The 19,948-nt window shown below is 53.1% G+C and overlaps 1 protein-coding gene across 2 annotated transcripts in view; it reads right to left on the bottom strand.

The window, feature by feature from the left end:
* Positions 1-19,948, bottom strand: part of TRAP1 (TNF receptor associated protein 1) — a 59,718-nt gene that overhangs the window by 453 nt on the left and 39,317 nt on the right. For both annotated transcript variants that reach the window (XM_030799188.1, XM_030799189.1), the window contains 11 exons: positions 19,442-19,551; positions 18,732-18,805; positions 17,771-17,926; positions 16,140-16,260; positions 15,151-15,220; positions 8,745-8,892; positions 7,049-7,234; positions 6,212-6,350; positions 5,668-5,753; positions 4,755-4,900; positions 288-360 (listed from right to left, as the gene is read on the bottom strand). In XM_030799188.1, coding sequence (XP_030655048.1) covers positions 288-360; positions 4,755-4,900; positions 5,668-5,753; positions 6,212-6,350; positions 7,049-7,234; positions 8,745-8,892; positions 15,151-15,220; positions 16,140-16,260; positions 17,771-17,926; positions 18,732-18,805; positions 19,442-19,551 — 1,309 coding nt within the window. The remainder of the gene's footprint in view (positions 1-287; positions 361-4,754; positions 4,901-5,667; positions 5,754-6,211; positions 6,351-7,048; positions 7,235-8,744; positions 8,893-15,150; positions 15,221-16,139; positions 16,261-17,770; positions 17,927-18,731; positions 18,806-19,441; positions 19,552-19,948) is intronic.

Below are 19,948 nucleotides of genomic sequence, written 5' to 3'. Positions count from 1 at the left end.
ATGGTGAAAACCCCATCTCTACTAAAATACAAAACAATTAGCCGGGTGCAGTGGCACATGCCTGTAGTCCCAGCTACTTAGGGGAATTGCTTGAACCCGGGAGGCAGAGGTTGCAGTGAGCCGAGATCGTGCCACTGCACTCCAGCCTGGCAACAGAGCAACACTCCATCTCAAAAAAAAAAAAAAAAAAAAAAGGATTTTAGAGGAAACTGCTGTTCCACCCTGAAGGCAGGCTCGCAGGGCTGGTAGCCTGGGTCCATGCAGTCATCCTAAGCTGCTGCACTCACCTGATCCACCAGCAGCTGGGCCAGGCCAGGCTCGCTTGCCCGCAGCTGATTCAGCTTCTTGATGAGTGCGTGCCTGCAACACAGAACCCACCAGAAAAAGCAGCTCAGTACCATGTGCTGTGACCCTCCCTTCAAGTTTTGGGATTATCAGGATATTTAAAGAAGCACAGTAAGACTGTCTGTAGTTTTTTAAGGTATGTAAATGATCATTTACAGACAATATGATTACATACCCAGAAAACCCAAGAGAATCAGGAGTGTCAGTATTAGAAAATGCTGTAAGGAAGCCAAGCTCCAAGATTAATATACACTAAAGGGACAAAAGGAGCTTAGTACGTGAAGACATGCCTTGGTTCCTAGATAAAAAAAGAGAAGGGAGGAAGACCCACACGTTGAAACATATTATAGGGCTCTAGTAAATAAAACAGTTTAGGTCTGGAAAGGGGGAAGGCAAACAACTCCATGTAACGAGGGTGGACACTGAGTGTCTGATGAGGACAGTATTTCACAGAAGAGGGAGGAGACAGATCACTCCATCCGGCAGCACTGGGATAACTGGGAGCCATGCAGACAACCATTTAGACCAGAGTAAATTCCAGAGGGATCAAAGATGACAAGCACAATTCTAGGGAAGAAATGTTTCATAATCTCAGAAGTGGAAAGCCTTTCCAAGCAAAACTACAAACCCAGAAGCCAAAAAGTAAAGGATGATTGACATATGTGACTTCAGAACACTATTTTTCTGCATAGGAAAAAGCATCATGTGGTATTTAACCTTAACATTTTTCACTTAAGAGAAGTCTCATAAAACTGAGGGCTCTGGGGAACTGTAAGTGTGTACAACCTCTCCAGAGGATAACTGGAGTTGGGAAAACCACATGTGGATGATGTGCTGAGACTCAGCCATTCCATTTCCTAAACACTTCCTTTAAACACTTTTTTTTTTTTTAGATGGACTCTCACTCCTTCACCCAGGCTAGAGTGAAATGGCATGATCTTGGCTCACTGCAGCCTCCTGGTTTCAAGAGATTCTTTTGCCTCAGCCTCCCAAGTAACTGGGATTACAGGCACCCACCACCACCCCCAGCTACTTTTTGTATTTTTAGTAGAGATGAGGTCTCGAACTCCTGACCTCAAGTGATCCACCGGCCTAGACCTCCCAAAATGTTGGGATTACAGGCATGAGACACCGCACCCAACCTAAAACAGGAAACACTTTAAATGCACATCCTCACATTTCTAGTCTATGTAGCTGGAAAAAAGGACATTCTTAATATGCTAATGTGGAGGTCACCTAGTTACCCTAAGGGAGAAAAGCAAGGCAAGGACCCACTGCACAGCAAGTTCCCCCTAGGAAGCCCACAGGTGCAGCTGCCCACAAGCGCGCATAATCTCTGCAGAAATACAAAGGCCCTAATGCTGGTTGCACTGGGGACACAGGTAGGAGGAAATTTTCCCCTGTAAACAGTTCTGAATTCTGAACTATGTGGACAGAACACCAAATTTTAAAACAAATAAAAGTGAAGCTGGCTGGGCATAGTGGCTCTCGTCTGTAATCCCAGCACTTTGGGAGGCCAAGGCTGCAGTGAGCTCTGATGGCACCAGTGGTACACTCCAGCCTAGGTGACAGAGCAAGACCCTGTCTCCAAAAGTGAAGTCCTTTGGCAATAGACAGAAACGAGCACTTCTGCAGCTATCTTAGAAAACTAGTTTGGCACCGAAACTAGTTAAAGTGACCAGGTGTCCACCTCACTGAGCTGCTCCAGCTGAGGCACAGGCATTCTGCATCCTGGCGCTGCTGTGCACTGACAGCCATAAGCCAAGTCAGCTTTTCCCCAGGAGTGCCATGGCTAGGAAAATGCATCTCCCTCACCTCCAGTATAATTTTAAAAGTTGTAAAATGACAAAAGAAAAAAACTAGACATGTACTAAAGAACAAAACAGAGCGCCTCTGCCTGGCCGCCACCCCGACTAGGAAGTGAGGAGCGTCTCTGTCCAGCCGCCCCGTCTGGGATGTGGGGAGCGCCTCTGCCCGGCCGCCTTGTCTGGGAGGTCTACCACAGAGGCCAGAAGCAATGTGGGGGCTGGACGTGGTGGCTCACACCTGTAGTCCCAGTACTCTGAGAGGCCGAGGCGGGTTGATCACTTGAGGCTAGGAGTTCGAGACTAGCCTGGCCAACATGGTGAAACATGAAAAATACAACTGACAAACCAACCAAGCGACAACAAAACAGGTCTACCCTAGAGTGGTACTCTAATTGTTTCTATTTTCCTCCCTTTCTGATCCTTTATCCCACTTTCTTTTTCTTCCTCTTCCTTCTCCTTCTTCTTTGTCAAATAGAGGATTGAGTTATTATCACTGATCCATATAAAGTCCCTCTCTCATTTTCTTTAATTCCCACCCCCCATTTCTATTCCCGGTCTTCCCATGGGCAACCTTCCTAATATGTTTGATATGCATCTTTTTGTTTGTATGTACTTTTAGAAAATGTTTATTGTTTTGTGTGCAAAAAAAAAAAAAATTAAAAAAAAAAAAGATGAAGACGATCCTGGCCAACATGGTGAAACCCCATCTCTACTAAAAATACAAAAATTAGCTGGGCATGGTAGCTCGCACCTGTAATCCAAGCTATTCAGGAGGCTGAGGCAGGAGAATTGCTTGAACCCGGGAGGTGGAGGTTGTAGTGAGCCAAGATCTCGCCACTGCACTCCAGCCTGAGTGACAGAGCAAGACTCCATCTCAAAAAAAAAAAAAAGAAAAGAAAATGAATTATAACTCAGAAGAAAATAAATATCCATGAGCTCGTTAAAAAAAAAAAACAAACAAAAAACCAAAAACTGGCTGGGGGTGGTGGCCCACACTTGTAATCCTAGCACTTCGGGAGGCCAAGGCAGGTGGATCACTTGAGCCCAGGAGGTAGAGGTTGCAGTGAGCTGAGATTGCCCCACTGCACTCCAACCTGGGGGACAGAGTGAAACCCTGTCTCAAAAATTAAAATACTACTTAGGCTACATTGTGGGGGGTTGGTAAGGGTATGGACTTTGATTTCCTTTTTGCTGTTTTCTAACATTTTTGGTAACTTGTTTATGTAACTTCATTTTTTAAAAAAATTGCTGGCTGGGCACGGTGGCTCATGCTTGTAATCCCAGCACTCTGGGAGGCCAAGGCGGGCAGATCATGAGGTCAGGAGATCGAGACCATGGTGAAACCATGTCTCTACTAAAAATACAAAAAATTAGCCAGGCATGGTGGCAGGCATCGGTAGTCCCAGCTACTCGGAGAGGCTGAGGCAGGAGAATGGCGTGAACCCGGGAGGCGGAGCTTGCAGTGAGCCGAGATCACGCCACTGCACTCCAGCCTGGGCAACAGAGCAAGACTCCGTCTCAAAAAAAAAAAAAAAAAAAAAAAAAAAAAAAAAAAAAATTGCTACATACAGAATTTCCCCCAAAAAAGAAACTTCATATACAAGTTAGAAAATGAAATTTTAAAATACCCAATAAGACACATCAAAGAAAGAATAATTCTTTAAAAATGGTACCAGAACCTTATGGAGAATGTAAGGTACCAAAGGATGTTAAAGAAAGACCTAAATAAAAAGATCACATTCATGGGTGCAAAGAAGTGATACTGTAAAAAGAAAGAAATGTAGGAGCAATGAATTCATGACTCTGTAAAGATTTCTTAAGATCCCAAAAAAGCATCTAACAAAAACATAAATGTTCTATTAAGAATACCTACTCATCAGAAGATACCTAAAGGCAGGTGAAAAGACATTTACAACAGATAAAGGGCATATAAAGAACAGCAGGAAGGAAGGAGGGAAATCTTACGGCTCAGCCACTGTCAGGGCTGGGGGTTCTCGGTCCACCCTGGAAGCAGCTCCCACCACTGGAGCAACACAGAAACCCACACAAGCCCCAGACACGTGGACAAGAACACTTGGAGCAGCCTGGCTCTCCACAACTTCTGACCAAGAACCACTCAAGGCCCAGCAGAGCAGAACGGAGGAGTCTGCTATGCCGAGGTGTGTTTCTGCAGCGGACATTATTCGGCTACGAAAATGAACTTGTGGCAGCCCCTCTGCATGGGCAACCCTCATGCCAAGTGAGCAAGGTGAGACTTCAGCAAACACCAAGATACACCAAGATCCACGTACAAAGCTCAAAACAGGCAAAACTGAGCATGTCCAGGACATGCACAGGTGGCAAAGCCATAAAGCAAAACGAGGACATGGTGACAGGTTGGGATGTGGCTAACCTCCCAGGCGACACCTGGAGATGGCAAGAGGCTGGCCAGGTTCCATTTCACATGGGTGCAGCCTAAACTGAACACAGCTCCTTAGAGTTACCCACGTGTCCATAAGCCTCATGCACTTTTCTTCTGTGTTACATTCCACAACAAAAGAACACCACACACAGGATTCTTGGGAATCCTGCAGGCTGGAAGGGCCAGGAGTGTGGCCTCACCTGGGGTTGATCTCCAGTGTGGGCTGCAGGAGCTGTGCGCGCTCCTCCTGGGTCTTGGCCAGCTGCTGCATGCGTAGGAAGTGGCGGGCAGCCCCCATCTCCAGCACGGTGACCATGGCAGGGTGGGTGTCCAGTCGGAGAGTCACCTGTGAGCAAAGCCAGGGGTTGAGGGTGATAGAGGTTCCCGGTGTGAGAGGGCTGGGGGCTGGCAGGATCTTAACCAGGGGTGAAGGTCACCCAGACCACGAGGTAGCAGGCGGGGTCTCAAGGACTCCCCTGGACCAGCGCTGCTCCCTCCCCATTACCCACTAACCTGTGGGCCCTGAGCTGATGCCCCACGCAAAGATACTGTGCCCGAGGGGCTCCACCACCCTGGTGCCCCGCTGCTGCCTCCAGAAGCTGCCCGAATCCATCCTCCTCTGCTCCACGCCAGCCCACCCTGCATGAGGCCCCTCCTCCAAGTGACCCTGCATGGGACGCTCTTTTCTCACTCTGAGCTAGACCATTTGGTGGGGGGAGTCTTAGCTCTCTGAAGCCCACACAAAACCCCCGACTAAGAACCCAAGTGAGAATGTGAGCTCCTGAGGGCTGGGGTAGCATGTCCCTTCTTTGGAACTCCCAGGTCCTCAGCCACCGCACCTCCCACTCGGGATGCTGGTTTTTCAGTTGTCAGTTCACACCTGCCCTGGAGCAGGGCTGGGAGGAAGACACTGCCTGCCTGCCTCAGCGGCACTCCCGGGCAACAGTATGCCGAGCAGGGACCCACAGGGTCTCCACCTCACACCATGGGCTTCTGCTGCTGCTGGAAGGACACCCACCGGGCCAGGTACTGGGAGCCACCAGCTGGCCGGCCTGTTAGGGACACTGAGGGCCACAGCGGCCAAGTGGTGGTCCATCCCCGGGAAAGTCTCACCTTCACGTTGGTGACACGCGACCCCAGCACGTTTCTCATCCAGGCCATGAGCTCCTCCATCTCCTTCTCTGATAGGCACTCGGTGGCTGCGGAAGAGCAGGCGACAGGGGGCTCAGGCCTGCACCCCCACTCCACAGCTTTCATGGGGGCCATGCAGCATCCTCCCAGCTCACACCTCCTCTCCCACCAGGATGGAGACAGAAACTAGCAAGATGCTTTTCATCTAAAAGTAAAACCTCAAAGGATGCTTCAGGTTGCCTGAGGCCCATACAACTTGGTTAGGCTTTAAAAAGACAATACACAGCCTCTCAGGAAGGTGGGCCAGCTCTAGCAGCCACCGTGGCAGGAGCACTGGACAGACCCCTGGTATCTAAACCAGGAAGCACCTTCCTCCAGTCACCAGGGTGCTCCCACAAGGCTCTTCTCGGGGGTGGCTGAGCCCAGGTCAACTGAGGAAAACCCAAAGGAAGCCCTCGCTGTAGGGCAGGAGAGGCGTGTAGGGAGTGGGCACCCGCCCCATGCCTAGAAAGCAGGGGATGCCGACCTGGGGACCCATCCTCAAACTTCTCCTCCTTGTAGTGATCCACGACTATGTCCGTCTCCACGGAGATCAGCTTCTTCTTGTCAAACTCACGCAGGTGCAGCAGGGTGAGCTCATCAAACTGCTCAAAGCAGAAGAGAACCTGCAGGTGGCCAAGAGCAGCTCCATCAGGCCTGGGGGGCCTCCAGCCACCACAGAAGGAAGGATGTGGGTGGCACGAGGGCTAGGGGAGCCAAGCGGGCCACACTGGGGAACACCGGGGCAGTTGGGGTTCCTAGGCCCGCGTGACAATTACAGCGACACCTGGGTCTGAGGAAGGGTCTGACTGCCTTCAAGGCAAAAGCACTCCACGCATAAAGAAATCCACGTGGCTGAGTGCAGTGGCTCATGCCTGTAATCCCAGCACTTTGGGAGGCCGAAGCAGGCAGATCACGAGGTCAGGAGTTCAAGACCAACATGGTGAAACCCCGTCTCTACTAAAAATACAAAAATTTGCTGGGTGTGGTGGTGTGCACCTGTAGTCCCAGCTACTCAGGAGGCTGAGGCAGGAGAATCACCTGAACCCAGGAGGCAGAAGTTGCAGTGAGCCGAGATCGCGCCACTGCACTCTAGCGTGGGCGACAGAGTGAGACTCCGTCTTAAAAAAAAAAACAAAAAACCCCATGTGATCTCCAAGTGAGAAACAAACCGTCATAGTCAGTCCGGCCTCTGTGCCATGACCCTGACTCACTGTGCGGCCCTGCCCTGAGTCGGGCAGGTTCACCCAACACAGAGCTGAGAAGGTCAAGACCTTCCCCAGGCTGCAGCCCTGGGAGCCCGCCCCACCCACCACTCACCCACCTCTGTGTCTTTCTTCTTCATGGCCTCATAGTAGGGCGACTGCTCTGCCAGGTGCCGGTTGGGGGCGCACAGGTAGTAGATGTTGCGGGTGCCAGCCCGCATGCGGCTGGCATATTCTGAGAGGCTGGTTAACTGCCCGGCGGGCAGTGCCGAGGACTCGTAGCGAAGCAGCTTTGCTATGTCCTCCTAGAAGGGATGGGGCAGGTCACCACTTGCTCCAGGCCCATGGGCTCAATGTCACTCAACCAACTGGGCACAGACCCTCTGACACCCATGGCCTCCTGGCACTCCAGGCTGGCCCTGACCCAAGAGACGGTAGTGGACTCGGGGGTTGTCCGAGACCAGGCCTTGCTCTGCCCATCAGGCCCCTTTCGGGAGCTCTGGGGGCTTGGGAAGCACCTCCTGCCCCAGATGGCCCAGGGGTTCCCCAGGGAGCTATGCGCACCACGCCCTGGGAGGGGACCCCACCCAACAGCAGAGCCCGGCCTGGACCCAGCGTCTTCCCTCTGCCCTCTGCGACAGTCACTCTCTGGTGGGCACATGGACACAGGTGAAGTCCACAGTTCCCGGCCCTCCTCAGAGCTGGCTGTGGCAGGGACTGGCTTTGGCCCGTGGGTTTCAGTGGGACTTGGAGATGGGCCCTTAGGGGAGGGGTTTGTCCTCCTCCCCATCAGCTGAACACAACTGTGACCTCTGGAGCTCATGGGAGCTGCAACTGGAAGTATGCAGGGGGAAAACAGAAAGAGGGAAAAGCAAGGAGCTGGGCACCCACCCAGCAGGTCCCAAGCCACCCCTGCACACATGGTGGGTCTGCATTGATAAGACATGTCACACACGCACACCTACAAAGACCTAGAAATAATGTCTCTGGCTCCTACCTGTGTGCCATTAAATGAAGATAAATAAGAATGAAGAGGCTTGTGTCAGAAGCTGCCCAAGTCTGCAAACAACCAGAACACAGCCTCCTTGGAACCCCACACGCGTGGCCACCCTCCTTCCGATGCTGGGGAGAAGGGACACCAGCACGGGATGGGCTCCGAGGATGAAATGTTCTGGGATTACAGTGGGGGCAGCCACACCACACTGTGAATGCACTAAATGCCACTGAATTGTACACGTTAAAAGGTGAATTCTGTGAATCTGATGCTATGTAAATTGTATCTCAATAAAAAATGGACAAAAAATGTTTATGGAACAAATGTTTCCTTTTTCAGCCATCCACTATTTGATTAACTGAACGACTAGCCCCTGTAGCATAGTATTTGGAGACTGATATCCAGTACATGATGAATAGTCCCTCAACAGACACTGAGACCACCCCCTTCCCCACCCATGGGATCGGAGTCCTTGGCTTGTCCCACCTGTCTGTGGCTCCCCAGCCCCCAACATCCTCTGAGGGGAGACAGTGTGTGCACACCCCCTTCCTGCCACTCCCTGGGCTGCACCTTCAGACAGCAGTGAGGCTGAGCCCTTCAAAGCAGAGCACAGCACTGGCGGGAGGGTTAGGACGTGCCTGGAAGGTGCCAGAGGCCCAGAGGCCCGGCCTTCCATTTCCTAACCCTGGTGGTGGCAGCAGCAGCAGCAGCCAGGGTGCCCAGCTGCACCATCGTCACATCAGGGGACACCTCCACCAGCTTCCTCAGCAGCCCCAGGGACAAGGCGGCCCAGAGAAAGGCCTGGAACACAGCTCCTATACCTTGACCTCCTGCTCGGTGGCGGTCACAATGCCCTCCCGCATGAACAGGCCGTAATCTTCAAAAAACTTTGCATATTTCTCAGCATCTTTTTTACTCTGGTCAATAAAGAATTTGATCAGCCTCTGCTGTAAAACGTCCCGGAGTTTCCTACAGAAAAGAAATGCATTTAATACATACAAGCAGCTTCTATGAAATACAAATGGCCAGAGGGTACGAAAAAATGTTCAGCCCCACTAAGAATCAAAGAAGTGAAAACAAGGTACCGTTATTGGCCAAACTGAAAAAGACTGAGCAGAAAGACAGAAACCCTGGGCACTGGCCGGACAGGAGGCAGCAGGGTGGAGCGCACACACCCCCTGGAGGTGGGAGGAGAACCGATGCCCCCAGAGACAGATACCCACGCCCGGAAAACGCTTCCAACCTTTGAGCCAGTTGTTCCAATTATAGGAACTGCACCTTAGGAAACACGTGAGCACACCAAGATTTATGTACGAGGATTTTCACTGTGGCACATAAAATATAACAATTATGAACAACCTCATGTTTAAGAATATAGGCTAAAATTATGTAATGCTAAATGGCCATAAAAAAAAAAACCGCATCTTTTAATAATCCTCAATGACATGAGAAAGTTAGCTGTGTTGAAAGAAAACCCAGAAAAATCCCAATATGGGTAAATTACAGTATGTCTATAGATACAGGCAAAGACTGCACATTCTACATGTACATAACAATTTTCCATCATTAGGAGCAGCACTGTATATACTATATATGTACACTGTAATTTGGGATTTATACTGAATATATGTACACTCTAATTTTTCAAAATTGGGATTTTAGGGATCAGGATATTTACTGCAGCATTACATAATGGCCTAAAATTAGGAACAACTTTATCACTGGGATTAGGGATATTTTTATTTCTTTCTTAATATTTTGCCTTTCCTTTAAGCAGGTAAATTACAAGGTATTTCAATAATCCAGAGCATGGGAACAACACTCTCTGGAGTTCATTTAGAGCCTTTCCTCCCACACTCCATCCCCAGTGACTCATTCCTTCAGCCACAGGGCAGAATGGGACAGGACATGCCTTCATGCCTGGGAGCGGCGGGACAGTACCCCAGGATGCAGTGCAGAGCCCAGGGGAGGTGTCCATGCAGGGCCATGGTTGGGAAGAGCCTGGTATGGGTGTCAGAGCCCAAGAACCCCAGAGAAGGGTGTCCAGGCTGGGGGCGTGACCAGCCCACTGTGAAGAGTCAGAGCCCAAGTAGGTGACAGGGACACCCACAGAAGAGGGCAGTGGCAATGGTAGATTGGTTACATGCAGGGGGGATTGGTCAAATGGGTAACTGTGTTAAGAATAATCAAGGCCGGGAGCGGTGGCTCACGCTTGTAATCCCAGCACTTTGGGAGGCCAAGGCGGGCGGATCACGAGGTCAGGAAATGGAGACCACAGTGAAACCCCATCTCTACTAAAAATACAAAAAATTGGCCGGGCGTGGTGGCGGGCGCCTGTAGTCCCAGCTACTCGGAGAGGCTGAGGCAGGAGAATGGCGTGAACCCGGGAGGCAGAGCTTGCAGTGAGCCAAGATCGCGCCACTGCACTCCAGCCTGGGCGCCAGAGTGAGACTCCATCTCAAAAAAAAAAAAAAAAAGAATAATCAGCCGGACAAGGTGGCTCATGCCTGTAATCCCAGCACTTTGGGAGGCCAAGGTGGGTGGATCACCTGAGGTCAGGAGTTCTGAGACCAGACTGGCCAACATGGTGCAACCCTGTCTCTACTAAAAATACAAAAATTAGCTGGGCGTGGTGGCAGGCATCTATAATCCCAGCTACTCGGGGGCTGAGACAGGATAATTGCTTGAACCTGGGAGGTGGAGGTTGCAGTGAGCTGAAATCACACCACTGCAGTCCAGCTTGGGCAGCAGAGTGAAAATCAGTCTCAAAAACAAAACAAACAAACAAACAAATGAGAGACAGATTTCTCACTGTCCAAAGGGACTTTCAAACACAGGAGAAGGAAAGACCAGAGCATCCCAGTGGCACTGGCTGGATTCATATTGGAGTTAGCAGTGTGAACACAAGAGAGAAATAAACCAAGGTTTAAGTATAGGTATGTACACACACACACACACACACACACACACACACACACACACACACCACACTCTCTCTCTCCTATTCCTAAGCTGTACCTACTAAGAGGGCCTGGGAGCACTGACACCTCAATAGCAATGAACACCCACAGTGCCCAGATCTTGGCTTCTAAATAACATTCTCCATTAAAGGAGACAGAAGTCCTTAGAGAGGTAGTAGTCCTAGGGCTAAAAGACATCGTGCAATACAAGGTGAGCCTAGAACATCTGGTACCAGAGGAAGTCCTCAAAGCAGGATCTGCCCAGGGCCTGTTCAAAAGGGTGGGAGACCATGAAGAGGCTCCCACTGGTCCCATCAGGGACCATCTGAACATCAAAAATAATAGGTCAGATGCAGTGGCTGACACCTGTAATCCCAACACTTTGGGAGGCCAAGGCAGCTGGATCACTTGAGGTCAGGAGTTCAAGACCAGCCTGGCCAACATGGTAAAAATCTGTCTCTATAAAAAATAGTAAGCAGGGCGTGGTGGCTCCCGCCTATAATCGCAGCACTTTGGGAGGCTGAGTCGGGCAGATCACCAGATGTTGGGAGTTTGAGACCAGCCTGGTCAACATGGTAAGACCCTGTGTCTCTACTAAAAATACAAAAAATTAGCAGGGCGTGGTGGTGGGTGACTGTAGTCCCAGCTACTTGAAAGGCTGAGGCAGGAGAATCGTTTGAATCCGGGAGGCAGAGGTTGCGGTGAGCCTGAACGACAGAGTAAGACTCCATCTCAAAAATAAATAAATAAAAATAAAAAAATTTTATTAATGATAGCAACAGATTATAAACTCTTGAATAAAACAGGAAATCAGCCCATATAAATAAACTATAAATAGTATAAACATAACACATAAATTTTTTTTTTTTTTCAATCAGATGAAGTCTTGCTCTTGTCCCCCAGGCTGGAGTGCAGTGGCGCGATCTCGGCTCACCGCAACCTCTGCCTCCCGGGTTCAAGCAATTCTGCTGCCTCAGCCTCCCAAGTAGCTGGGATTACAGGCGCCTGCCACCATACCTGGCTAATTTTTTTTTTTTTTTTTTGAGATGAGTCTCGCTCTGTCACCCGGGCTCAAGTGCAGTGGCGTGATTTTGGCGCACTGCAATCTCCACCTCCCAGGTTCAAGCAGTTCTCTGCCTCAGCCTCCCGAGTGGCTGGGATTACAGGTGCCCTCCACCACGACTGGCTAATTTTTTTTCTGTTTTTAGTAGAGACGGGGTTTCACCATCTTGGCAGGCTGGTAACTCCTGACCTCGTGATCCGCCCGCCTCGGCCTCCCAAGGTGCTGGGATTACAGGCGTGAGCTACTGTGCCCGGCCTAATTTTTCTATTTTTTAAGTAGAGACAGGGTTTTACCATGTTGGCCAGGCTGGTCTCGAACTCCTGACCTCAGGTCATGTGCCTGTCTCGGCATCCCAAAGTACTGGGATTACAGGTGTGAGCCACCGCGCCCGGCCAACACATAAATATTTTAAGTAAATAAATGAATATATTGAGAGTTTCATGAAGAATGTGACATTTACATAGCTTAAAATACCACCCCATAACATCTGTTAATTACAAAGGGAAAGACATCCTTGTTTGTTGGAAATGCACCCCAAAGGCATCGGGAAGGCAACTCCTCTCACAGGGTTCGAGGAAAAACGTGTTCTTGGTACCATGCTTCCAACTTTTAAGTCTGTGATTCTTTCAAAAGCTCTAATTTCGGCTGACTCTTTTCTGATCGAGATGAGTTCTCAGACTGACAACGCAACAACCTTTGACAAGCTGGGATGAGGACCCCTGCTCTGCAGCTTCAGGCACCACCAGGGGGCCAGCATGCCTGCCACAGCCAAGAATGCAGCTCCCTTACTGCGGAGGACCACCCCTCTGTGACTAGGTTTCCACGACTATGAGTGAGGACTCACGGCTCCCCTCACAGGATGAAACAGGTGTTTATGCAGGCTCAGCACAGTTCTCAGTGCAGAATACTCAGGAAACACATTCAGGATGGGGAGAGGAATGCAGCCGCCTCGGCCGGCAGGGACACCAGGAGCTCTCTCTCCACAGGGCCTGGCCCCTGCGTCCACTTCATCCGTGAGCTTCCCAGATGAGGCCAGACGTGTCCCCGGTTCAGTGGGTGTCCTCTGCCTTATCCAGCCCAGGGACATTGTGCCTGGAACCTCCCCTCCTGTGGCCACTCCTGGGCAGGGTGATGGGGATGGACAAAGGGTGGGTCCAACTCCAGCACCAGCAATAATAATCTTCCGGGAGTCAGCCCCAAGCCCTCTTCACTGAAGTGAACTGAAACACTGGGCAGATCACCAGTAACCCACAGACGCACTCGAAGCGCACAGGGTCAATACACCAAAGAGCACAACTCTAACTACCACAGAACAGTCACTGCTGTGGGGCGGGGATGCATCCTGCTGAGGTCAGCACATCTGCTGCCCTGTGGTCATGTCAGCAACAACGCAGGGTCCTGCTGTCAGGACTCAGCACGGCTGTGTGGGGAAACAAGGACTGAGGCCCCCTTTTCATTGATTATATAACATATCTGTAGTCAGCAAGGAAAACACCTTTCATATAGTTAAATCTTCTGACCAAGTAACCCCACCCCTAGTATTCTATCCTAAGGAAATACAGCTGCAAGTAAAGATTTCAGAACAGGCCAGGCGCGGTGGCTCACACCTGTAATCCCAGCACTTTGGGAGGCTGAGGCGGGCAGATCACAAGGTCAGGAGATCAAGACCATCCCGGCTAACACAGTGTTAACACTAAAACCCCGTCTCTACTAAAAATATAAAAAATTAGCCGGGCGTGGTGGCGGGTGCCTGTAGTCCCAGCTACTCGGGAGGCTGAGGCAGAAGAATGGCATGAACCCGGGAGGTGGAGCTTGCAGTGAGCCGAGATTGCGCCACTGCACTCCAGCCTGGGCGACAGAGCAAGACTCCATCTCAAGAAAAAAAAAAAAAATTCTAAGTGGCCAGGTGCAGTGGCTCCTGCCTGGAATCCCAGCACTTTGGGAAGCTGAGGCCAAAGGATCGCTTGAGCCCAGGAGTTCAAGACCAGCCTGGGCAACATAGTAAGATCCCAACTCTACAAAAAATACAAAAAAATTAGCCAGGCATGGTAGCTCACCCTTGTAGTCCCAGCTACTTGGGAGGCTGAGGTGGAAGCATTGCTTGAGCCCAAGAGGTTGAGGCTGCAGTGAGCTATGATCACACCACTGCATTCCAACCTAGGCAACAAGCAAGACCCTATCAGTCAACCAATTAAACCATCACTGCGGCTTGCTTGGTTGAAAAAAGAAAAAAACCTCCGTGGCTCTTTCTGCCTCTGAAGGTGAGGCAGGAGGACATCACCAGCAGGCCATGTGACCTGTGCAGGGCTGGGCATGGACACACCAGGCAGGAAACCACACTGCCCACCATCTCCCCAGACCTGCTCCTGCCCACGGCACAGGACAGAATCTCTGAGGACCAGTGCCTCTCGGTGTGGGCCTCTCGCCATCGCCACAGCGCAGCCCAAACACACACGAACTACCCAGCCTCATCCTTTATCCGAGAAGCTGCTTCCATTTCAACACTGCATAGAAACCGGTGGGCAGAGAAACACTGCAGGCGCGTGGGGGGCTCCAGCAAGGCCCGTTCCACGGCATGCTGCACGTGGTGGGCTCTTGAGACCTCCAGGGCTCCCAATTCTAGCTGAACCCTCACCCCACAGGCTCCCTCTGAAACCTGCCCTACGTGGCTGCCAATTTACCCCACCCTAAACCGTCAACAGCAGTCATCTCTAGGTGAGAGCACAGGTGACTTGAATGTGCTCTAGTAAGGAAGCATTACTTGCATTAGGGGAAAAAAAGCCAGTAAGCCAGGTTTTGAATAAAGACTATTTGGTGAGCCTGGGGCCAGAGTGGGGAAGTCATAGCTACTGACGGAGAACCTGGAGCCAGCACACTGGAGTCCCCTCCACACAAGGCTGGCCTGCTGCAGGGCTGCAGTCACAACCCTAGGGCACAGGTGGGCAGGTCTGGCTCTGCGGCCCCTCCCCCTATCCAGACTCCAGCCTCAGCCATGACCAGCCACCCCCACGTTCTTCTGGACCACAGGCTTCAGAGGCCAGGCCAGCACCTGGAAGGCTCCTGAGGGCCCCCATGTGCAGGCCAGGCTTCCCCGTCCACCTCCGCTCTCAGCTCCATGGGCCACGGCTAGGGCCCTCTGGGGGCAAAGGAGCAGGTAGGGGCCTTGTCCCCAGCAGGGTCCTCTCCCCGTGGCCCGAGGCTCACCTGATGAGTGCGCTCTCCTGCAGCAGCTCCCGGCTGAGGTTCAGGGGAATGTCCTCACTGTCCACCACACCTGGGAGACACGGCAGTCAGCTTCTCCCAGGGCTGCGGCCCTCCACACCAGCCAACATTCCCCACTAACCTGCCCTTTGTCTTCAGGCCTGGCCTTCAACCCAGCACGTGTGCTATGAGGGAAGCAGGGAGGCGGCACTGCGGGAGCTTCCTCTACGTCCTGCCACCTCCCAGAACAGTGACCTGGGCTGTGGGTGGCCGGGCCAGCCTCGGGATACACTCGGAAAATGACAGCCTGGGCTTTATGTTAAAAATCATAACTCTGGCTGGGCGCAGTGTCTGACGCCTGTAATCCCAGCACTTTGGGAGGCCGAGGTGGGCAGATCACGAGGTCAGGAGTTCAAGACCAGCCCGACAATTATGGTGAAACCCCATCTCTACTAAAAATACAAAAATTAGCCGGGTGCGGTGGCAGGCGCCAATAATCCCAGCTACTCGGGAGGCTGAGGCAGGAGAATCATTTGAGGGGTTGCAGTGAGCCACGATTGCGCCACCGCACTCCAGCCTGGGTGACAGAGCAAGACTCGTCTCAAAAAAAAAAAAAAAACAACCTCTATCAGGGATGGTTTGCACCTCTGTGTACCAAGGCTTAAATACTGAAGTCTTTCTTAAACTATAATCTCACTCAAACGTGACACAACTCACATATAAATCTGAAACTCACACAATATCCCTACATATGGAAAGACCTCAATCTGAACACCCCAGTGCTCCCCCCAGATCAGTCACGTGTGTAGGGAGGCGGGGCAGCTCCCGGGGTGTGTAAACGTGGCTGACACACAGGCCCATGGGCAGCGCAGGCCAACGGTGGTGCTCTCGCTGCAGAGGGCTGCTGAGAACGGAATCAGCAGGGTCCCTCACAGACGCGGTGGGCGACACTGGGCCACACAGGCACTACTCGCGGACTCTGAGCAGCGCACCTCGGGTGAAGCGCAGCCACTTGGGCAGGATGTCTGTGGCCTTGGTCTGGATGAGGACTTTGCGGCTGTACAGTGCGACGCTGGGGCCCAGCTCCCGGCTCACATCAAACATGGACGGTTTCTGGGGGTGAGGAGAACACGCCATCATGCAGCACTGACCCTCCCCAGGCAGGCCCTGGCTGGGAGGCGGGGGCGGACGCGATGAATCCAGCGCCCACTCCCCGCCTCACCCTCCCCCAGCGTCTGCTCTGAGTTGAAGCCCAGTGCAGGGGCCCCACAATGCCCCACACTGCGGCTCTGCAGGGGCCAAAGGCCTTCTCTGGCAGCTGCCGCCCTCCCCAGCCCACCCCCTAAGGAGGACACAAGAGAGTGAACCTTGCACGTACCCCTGAACACCCGCAACACAGCCAAACCTTGCTACAGGTCGGGGGTCAGCAAAGAGCCCTCCGACCAAATCCAGCTCACTGCCCACCTCTGTGTAGTCTAAGAGTGGTTTTTACACTTTCAAACAGTTGAGGAAAGATTTCAAAAAGGAGTATCTCATGAGACATGAAGATGAAATTCAAATTTCAGTGTCTACACAGCTCACGGGACCCGGACCTGTGTGCTCGGAGGGCAGCAGGGCAGTGCTGCTTCCTCACCCGGCAGGGTTAGTGGCTACGACAGAGACCGGGCCCGAAAAGCAGGGGCCAGCTCCTGTCTGGCCCTCATGGAACGTGCTGCCAACACCTGCTCCACACCGGCACTTCCCGAACCGGGACCCGCACCTCATCACAGGGGATCTGGTTAAAATGAGGGGGGTATCTAGTTCAAATGTTGGGAGACCTGGTTAAAATGCAGGGGATCCGGTTAAAATGCAGGGGGACCTTGTTAAAATGCGGGGAGATCTTATTAAAATGTGGGCTCCCACGCAGGAGCCCTGGGTGGGGCTTGAGACTCTTAACAAGCCGCTGGAGGCCACAACTGGGTGGCGCTTTCCAAGATGGATGCCAACCGTGCAGGACATCACGAGAGTTCCAGGCAGACAAGGACAGGAAAGCCTGGCGGGGGACAGGCTGGCTCTCAGCGCCGAATAGTTCTCCTTACGGCCGGATCTGTGGGAACTTCAATGTGGTAAGGGAAACCAGGGGAGTTGGAGGGTGTGGAGGAAGCACACAGAGAGGCCAGCGGAGAGGCAGACCACAGGCCCTTCCCAGAGCGCCTGGCAGGACAGCATCCACTGATCCACAGCAGACGATGGAGGCTCTGAGGGCCCTCCCCAGGCACACCCCAGTCCACAAGCCTCCACCCCAGCCTGCACTGAGATGCCCATCAATCCTTCCCTCGCCATGTGTGATCCCTGAGAGATAGAGAACCTCTGTGGTCACCCACCCAGAGGCATCTGTTCTTTTTTTCCAGAGATGCGGTCTCACTATGTTGGCCAGGCTGGTCTGGAACTCCTGGGCTCAGGTGATCCATCCTCCTCAGCCTCCCAAAGTGCTGGGATAACAGGCGTGAGCCACCACACCCAGCACTACCTGTGTTTTTCACGCCCTCACGCTGCCACGTTAATCATGTGACATCTGCAGAGCTGAGGTCACAGGGGACAACAGAGTCACCCAGAGGGCCGTGGGCCTGCCGCAGTGCCTCACCATGTCGGGCACATAGAAGATGCTGCGGATGTTGAGCGGCGCGTCCGTCTTATAGTGCAGGGTGTAGCGGGGCTTGTCGTGAGCCTGCGCGATGTAGCGGTAGAACTCCTCATGTTGCCACTCACCGACGTCCTTGGGGTCCATCATCCAGACGGCCTGGAAACGGAGACCGGCGGGGAGGGCGTCGTGTTCACCACGCACGCCTTCCCCACCACCGTGCAGGCCTGAGCCAGGCTCCTGAGACAGATGGGCGGTGGTCTCAGGTGTAGACCCCTCTCCAGCCCCACCACTGGGCTATGCCGGGTAGTGCAGGGAAGACACACAAGCCTCTGGGGCAGGAGCTCCTCAGGACAACATGTCAGGAGGACCAGCCCGGCCCTGAGGGGGCCTGTGGGAGAGGACGACGCTGCCCAGCGGGGCGAGCTGACGAACACAGTGTGGGCCGTGACAGCGAGGATGACCCATGCTGCACCACAGCTGAGCTGCAGGGGGGAAGTCAGTCACTGAGGACAGCATGCCGCGTGACTCCATCCAGGAGAAACGTCTGGAACTGGCAGCACAACAGACAGAAAGGAGACCGTGGCTGCTGGGGCTGGGGGAGGGGCAATGGGGAAAGGCTGCTTTTTGGGGTGATGGGATGTTCTGGAATTGATGTGGAGTGGCTACACAGCTCTGTGGCTGCACCGAACACCATGGCTGCACACTAACTTGGTGAGCCAGGTGGGACGGGCGTTACACCTCAGTGAACCCTGACCCCTGACCCCGGCTGCCCGGTGCACAGGGGCAGGGCTGCGGTGGAGCTGGGCCCCTGCCTCATCCCCACACCCAGGTCTCATCTCCACAGAGCAGCTCGCCCTGTGACTCTGGGCCGCATCCCCTGGGTTCATCTCTTCTCCGCTGCCGTGAAACGTACAGATCCGTCTCCATGTTTGACCAGACCGTAGAGGAACTCAGGGCTCACCTGCAAGGTGTTCATCCGCCTTCCATTCAAGTACAAGGGGAAGCTGACGAAGTTGCTGTACTTCGTTACCACATCTGGAAGGGACAAAAGAAAAACCACACTGCATCTACAATGCTTGTGGAAACGCAAGCTTTGCAGCAGCTCCAGGGTGAGCGCCAGCCTGCTGGGAAGGGTCTTCCATGCTGTGCACACTTCACAGGTGCAGAAACAGGCACAGCGGGGACACCTGTCCTCCCACCAGTCTCACGGGGGCAGCAGTGGAGCCCAAGTGAGAACCAGAGCTGTGGAGGCCCCGGCTGCTGCGACACTGCAATGCCAGCTTGTGGCTGGAACACGGCTTTCTGGGCTGACTCCTGGGGGTACTCAGGGCCTCCCTGAGTGTCCACCAGGACACAAAGAGGGAAGGCCACGCCCACATCCTGGGACAGGACTGCGCCAAACCCCCAGGTGCACTAAAGGCCAAGGGCCACGCAGAGGAAGGAGAATTGAGGTCCGCCTCAGCCAGGCCAGCTTCCTCCAAGTCTCCGCAGGAGCTCAGTGCTACGCATCCCGGCGGGCAGCCCCCTCCCAGTCCTGCAGCAGCACGGCCCTTCACGGCTCCGCCTGTGCACCCTTCATGCAGGTAGAACCCCGGAAAATGCCTGCTGACCTGGCGGCCTCCAGGCCACACCTGGATCCCGGAGTGAGCCTGGGCCCGGGCTCCCACTCACCTCGCACCCGGGCCTCGCTGGCAAACTCCTTGCAGTCAGATTTCAGGTGGATGATGATTTTTGTCCCGGTTCTAACTCCCGAAGCTTCGGCGATTTCAAACACTCCAGAGCTAAGGCAGGCAAGAAAAGGAAAAGCCAGGTGGATGCGACACTGGGACATGTCCTGCATGGGACTCCAGCGGTTCCCGAGGGTTTCACAGGCAGAGCCCAAACCAACACACAACACACCTCAAATGCCCCATTTCTGACCCCAGGGTACCACTCAGGCTATCACATGCCCATCAGGAATGCTGACCCTGTCGCAGGCAGCAGAGTTCTCCTGGTTCCCTCGGGCGGGGGTCCTCCACTGACCCTGGGCTTAGAAGCTTCTGGGCTTACCCCGAAAGCAGGCCTGGGGCACTGTGGGGGACTGGCCCAGATCCAAATTGGGTGCCGGATGCCCAGGGGCAAAAACAAAGGCCAGGGGGCCAGGCGCCCCCTAAGAAGAGCAGAAAACCATCTCAGAAG

The sequence above is a fragment of the Nomascus leucogenys genome, chromosome 18 (assembly GCF_006542625.1).
Source record: "Nomascus leucogenys isolate Asia chromosome 18, Asia_NLE_v1, whole genome shotgun sequence".
NCBI classification, from domain to species: Eukaryota; Metazoa; Chordata; class Mammalia; order Primates; family Hylobatidae; genus Nomascus; species Nomascus leucogenys.
The sequence above is the reverse complement of the archived record's forward strand: the minus strand, read 5'-3'. Positions and strand labels throughout refer to the sequence as shown.